The sequence below is a fragment of the Lucilia cuprina genome, chromosome 3 (assembly GCF_022045245.1).
Source record: "Lucilia cuprina isolate Lc7/37 chromosome 3, ASM2204524v1, whole genome shotgun sequence".
Classification (NCBI taxonomy): Eukaryota; Metazoa; Arthropoda; class Insecta; order Diptera; family Calliphoridae; genus Lucilia; species Lucilia cuprina.
Genome location: NC_060951.1, coordinates 65,599,168 through 65,605,074, shown reverse-complemented (window position 1 = coordinate 65,605,074; position 5,907 = coordinate 65,599,168). Strand labels below are relative to the sequence as shown.

Genomic DNA, 5,907 nt, shown 5'->3' with positions numbered 1-5,907 from the left:
AAAAAAAAACTTAAATTATTAAGATTAAAAACAATTTAGACAAAAATCACATAATTTAATACCGGCTTAAAGATTAAATCAAAAAATCAGAACTTAATTAGTAAAACACATTTAGTTTTCGTCGTCTCTGCAGAAAAAAAATTAACCAAAAACATGTTCAACAAATAAATAATTCTGCATCGCAAAATACAACAATTTATTTTATTTATTTATATTTATTTTGTTGTTGCTGTTGTTGCAGTTGCAATGTGACTGCTGTTGTTGTTGCAGTTGTAGTTTTATAATTTACTATACTACGTAGTTCAATGGCTTTTGAGCCATTTTGAGATCAATGCACCTGAGCTTAACTAACTTACATACAGACAAATACATACACACCAACTTACACACAAGAGGTACATTCTGAGAGCGAGACACTTACACATTTGCAAAAATAATCATATTAGTACTCAAACCGTCAGATTGTTTGTAGCATGTTGCACCAGCAGCCATAAATATACAAACATAATCTAGTTATACTTTGTTGTTGTTTTTTTTTTTCTTAAGATCGTTTTTGTTTTTATAATGCAGCAAGTTGTTAAAGCAGCAGTAAAAGAATCGTACAACACCAATTACAAAAATAACAATGAAACTGCAATAAGCAGCAGCAATGATATGGTAGTTGTTGTTAGTTTGTATTTATTTGTATTATTGTTGTTGTTGTTACATGAAATAAGACGCAGCATTAGTGAATTGAAATCGAGATCGTGTTGTAAAAAACCTTGCGCATGAACGAATCCATGGACATTTCGATGGTTATTGTGAATATTTGTGAATTCGGTTTTGTACAGGGCCGTACTGACTTTGCTTTTAGATAAAGGTGTTAATGTATGTATGTTCAAGGCCCACTGTATTAGTTATTCTGCCGGATCTAGTGTTGTCTATAATATTTATAATGTTTTTTACTTTAAGATAATTGTACAATTTGTAATGATAAAAGAATAAGATCTTGATATGACTCCCCCGATTACAATAAAGAACATTAGATTTGCAATAATGATGTTTATAAGTTTTATTACGTATCTTTATTTTAGTATAAAGATTTATCATTGACTTGATTGTAACTGATGAAATGTTATATTTGAAAAACATTTGTTAGCTGAAGCATATTTATATTTAATTTCAAATGGCCCGTTTTGATGCTTTGTGTGGGTAGGACTTTTCGTCGTTATTTAAAAATCAAATCAAGTTTTGCAAAAATGTTGTTTACACTTTTTAAAAAAAAATTACTTTCAACTTAACGGTATTAACTTAAAATAAAACAGGCAAATGCCGAAATTTAATTGTGAACGAATTGTGGAATCCCTTTACTATTGGACTTAAAGTAATCTGCTGTCATTATAGATTAAGTTAAAAATTTGTGTTGATTATAAATATATAGACGGTCCCTAAAGTACAGATACAAAATGGGGTAGAAAATATGGCAGTACAATATATGTATCTCAGTTAACGTCTCTGTGTATGTTTAACCTGCAAGGATTGTAGCGACAACTGTCGAAAAAATAGTTCCTAAATCTGTTAATATAAGTAATGATTTTTATTTTTCTTTTTCTGTAACAAAACCTGATTTTCCTTCAAACTTTGTTACAAGTTTTGTTTCATATGATGTAATTAACATAAATCTAAACATAAGCTTTTAAAGTGGAGGGCTTTTTAGAAGTCATTTGTATTAATTTTCAATTAAGATTTTTTCAAAAATCAAAAAAAAAATATATCTTAAAATATGCAGCACAAATATGAAATAAAAAATCCCCTTAAAAAAATCAAAAAATATTTGTTGCATTGAAGTTAAGAAATTGTCTGGTTTGCCAATTTGTTTTTGCATTTTTTTTTTTTAATTTTTTATGTGTGATTTTTTCTGCTCGTTTGTTTTATTAGTGACACCTGCCATACAAATGCATTCAAGCGCATTCGAATGTACAATTTAAAATGTTGTATTTGACTTATCGAGGTGTTGTAATTAATAAATATCACAAGTTGTTGTAGTATAAGTTGCTTGTACGACGACATACGAGTTATAGAAGTATTTTTATGATCATTTTCTGAACAGATAAGTTGTTTAGAAATAAATTCTAGTTACAAGAAAATTACAAAATTTCAACATAAAAATATTAAATAAATAGTTGTTGTGTAGTTCTGTTAGAACAATTCTAACTTTATACATTTAGTACAAAACGTTTTATAACGTTTACAATTCACACTTATTTAATACAATTTTTTTTGTTATTTTTTTGTTACTTCTTATTCAATGTCATTTACTATAAAAGTCACCGACATTTTACTCTTATTTTTTTAAATGTACAAAAAAACAATGTGAAAAAGGCAAAACAAATAGTAAAATAAAATACATTGCCAATTGATGTAAATGTACAAATGTGGTCAGCAAAATAAATGTGTACATTGTAAAAAATATATATTGCAATTTAAAACAAAAATTTTAATATTTATTTTATCTTGGGCTCGATCGAAAAACTTTCGAAAATATGTTTGTAAAAGATGCTGATTCCAAAAAATAAAATCTTTATTTTTTAATTTTAGTTTAAATCGGCAAAAGGTGTCAGAAAGTCGGGCGTGACCGATTATTTTTTAATTTAGATTAAAATAGGAACGTACCTATTCTTCTGTCGTATACAAATGTTAATCTTTGAGTGTACAGATCGTTTAAAAAATAAGTTAGTAAGTCCCAAAAACTCTATCAAGAGTGAACGACGGAAAAAATATCGTTTTTATAAAACATGGAGAAATTAGTATACATGTGATAATTTGAAGCTTATATATAGGCAAAAATTCCCTATTTTGCTAATCCCTATTTTTTCTAGTAATATTGAAAAAAAAAACTTATTTTTAATCGAAATCTCTAATATCAAAATAGTGCTAAAATGCTGATAAATCCTTTATAATGATTCAATTTCTCTGAGTGTAACTATATATAGTTGTTTGTATGTATTATTTTGTATGCAAATTTAATAAACTTCTTACGATTGTGGTCTGTTAATGTTGACGTTTTCATTAGTTTTTTTTTCTATTATAATACATATTTTTAAGTTTTTTTTCTATTCACTGTATTCAATTCAATTGCAATCACATTACATTGACAATAACCGCGCAATATGTCAAAAGCAAGTAATCCTTGAGAGTGTATACGCGTATAGGCAAGTATGTAGCTATGTGTGTGTGTACGACTGACTGGGTTAGTAGTTGCGACAACCATTTCAATTAGAAAATGTAAGCCCATAGAAATAAATAAATTTCAAATATTTATTTCAAGACGCATGTGCAACACAACGTGATGATAAGAATTTGGCTTTTGGTAAAATATTTAAACTAGATTTTAAAATTTATTTCCAACATTTATTCGGGGATTTTTTTAATGCATTTTAATCAACGATTAATAATTTTTGTAAATTATTTTTAGAGAAAAATATTTGCCAAGAGTTATTTTAATTAGGAATAAATAAATTGTTTAAATTTTAGCTTACGCAATTGAATTCAAATATTCGTAATTTAAAGGATCAACACTTAGGATCATTAGGGTTTATTAATTCAAATTCCTTATGGGTGTTGATAGTACACTTTTTATTCAAAGAAGTCCAGATTATTAAAGCATAAGCTAGAATTAGTGAAATTACACGTTTATAAAGCTAATGCGCCCAACACCGATGTGCTTTGTTGATAGTATCCTGTATGTGGAGTCTACATATTAATTTCCGGTAAAAGATTACGCCTAAGTACACCTTCTTTTCATTGAGGACTCTCGATAGATCCCAGTTCGAGACCCTATTCAGAGCCTATTGAGTACTTTTTTAATCGCAAACAGGTTTTTATTGGTTAATGTCCTTTGTAGGCTATTACACATGGTAACCCAAAGTAAAGGGTACAAAATGCTAGCTTTTGATGTCATGCGAAATAATATTTTCCTGATACTAATATCAAACATCTCGCAGATTATCCAGTTATGGAACACCCTGTCAGTTGGATAAATATCCGGTATCGCAGCTTTATAACATGCAATGATTCTAATTGCCTCCTTTACTATTGCAGTTGTAATAACTACCTTTGTAAGTAAGTTTCCCCTTTTCCCAATATCGGTTAATCTATGGTACAGTATATACCAGGCGCTAACTAAACAACATATCTAATCTAATCTGCTGAAGTCAGGGAAGCAAACAATTAAGAAAACTTTAACTTTAAACCAATTAAAAACAAATTTTATAAAAAAATAATCGGCAATTTTTGGCCTTGACAACAAGACCAAATTGACCAATATTTAATGTTGTAAATAATAAACATTTGAAGAAAGTTTTTACTCATAAAGTATAAACACACATATTTACAAATACGTAATGTATTCAAATCATTTGATAGTTACAAAGGCATTTTAATAAAATGTATAAAATATATATATTTTATATATTTAAAACAAGTACCAAGTTACACGGAAATTTGGGTAAACCGTTTACTACATATTTCGTATTATCATATGCCGAGGACGTATAATAAGTAACCAAATAACGAATTATTCAAAATTTTCCAAAACTGAGAAATATTTCTTAGTGGCCTACGTGATTAGAGCAGCGTAGCGCTGAAATGAACAAATCTTATAATGTTTTAAGATCTTATATAGCTAGAAAGACTAAATATCTGTATTAGTTAACTCATGATAACTCGCATCTTTAGCACCTAGATTGTATTGTTTCGCTACAAAAAGTCACTAATTAACCCATTAATGGAAACAGTTAACCTGTTTGCGGTTTTCAAAATTTTTTTCTATAACTAAATCAAGAGGAATTTTCCACATCATTAGCTTCATACTAAATAAGTTGATTGAACTTTTTGAAGGAATAAATTAATTTCATAGAAACTAAAATCATGTAATTATATAAACAAGTAAAAAAAACACAAAATTGGTATATTTGTAAACAATTTACCAATATCAGGGGAACTCCATAGCAAAGAAACAACAAACGTATACGAAAAAATATGTAAATACCCAAACAATGTTTAAACTGCATAAAAAATCGATAAATTTTGTAATGGTTTGTAAGAAATCAACTACTAAACACACTATTCTACTAACTATCATAAAACCAGGCTAAAATACAGAGTTGGCAAAAGAGTCGATACAAGTTTATCATCTCTAACGACATCAAACCTACATACTTGTATTTTTTTGTATTCAAAATCAAGGGTGATCTGGCCGGTATTTTTGTTTGGTTTTATTTTTTTCCCATAATATTTCACAACAAAAACATTAAACGTTTGAAATGAATGGTCCAGCCAAGGATTTCCTAATCGTAATCTGTATGTGGAAAATTTCTTATATAAATTATTGTATAACTTATTTAATAGTTTGTTTAGTGGAAAGTTTAGGCCCTTAATGACTAAATGATTTACATATTAACATACTATTTAACATACCGAATAAAGCAAAAGCATATGGACCCACTCGCCCAGCACGTGACATATACATAAATGCAGATATATGGATACTGAAATAAAACTAAAGAAAAAAAACATTTCATTAAAACATAAAACAAATCAGTAAATTAAAATCTAGTCAAATTCAGTCAAATGAATGCATAAAGTTCAATAAACTTAAGATTATAAAACAAACAAAAAAAACTAGATCCATACGTTTGATCAATTGGTATTCATACAAGAAAATCACAATCAAAACATTTGTGTACTCGTATCTGTGAAATGTATCTACAAATGTATTTAGCATACTACATACAAATAAATGTACATAAAAAATGCTAATAATCTATGATTGCATGAATTTATGTGTGTACGTATGTATGGATGTGGATGTTCGATATGTTTATGTAGGTTTTGACCTAAAGTTTTCAAATCAATTCATAACAAAAG

At 27.9% G+C, this 5,907-nt stretch overlaps 1 protein-coding gene across 1 annotated transcript in view; it reads right to left on the bottom strand.

The window, feature by feature from the left end:
- LOC111674786 (cytochrome P450 306a1) overlaps positions 1 to 5,524 on the bottom strand; it is a 13,529-nt gene extending 8,005 nt beyond the window's left edge. The window contains exon 1 of the mRNA XM_046946798.1: positions 5,458 to 5,524. Within this exon, the coding sequence (XP_046802754.1) occupies positions 5,458 to 5,475 (18 nt within the window). The 5' untranslated portion in view covers positions 5,476 to 5,524. The remainder of the gene's footprint in view (positions 1 to 5,457) is intronic.
- Positions 5,525 to 5,907: the final 383 nt, after the last annotated feature.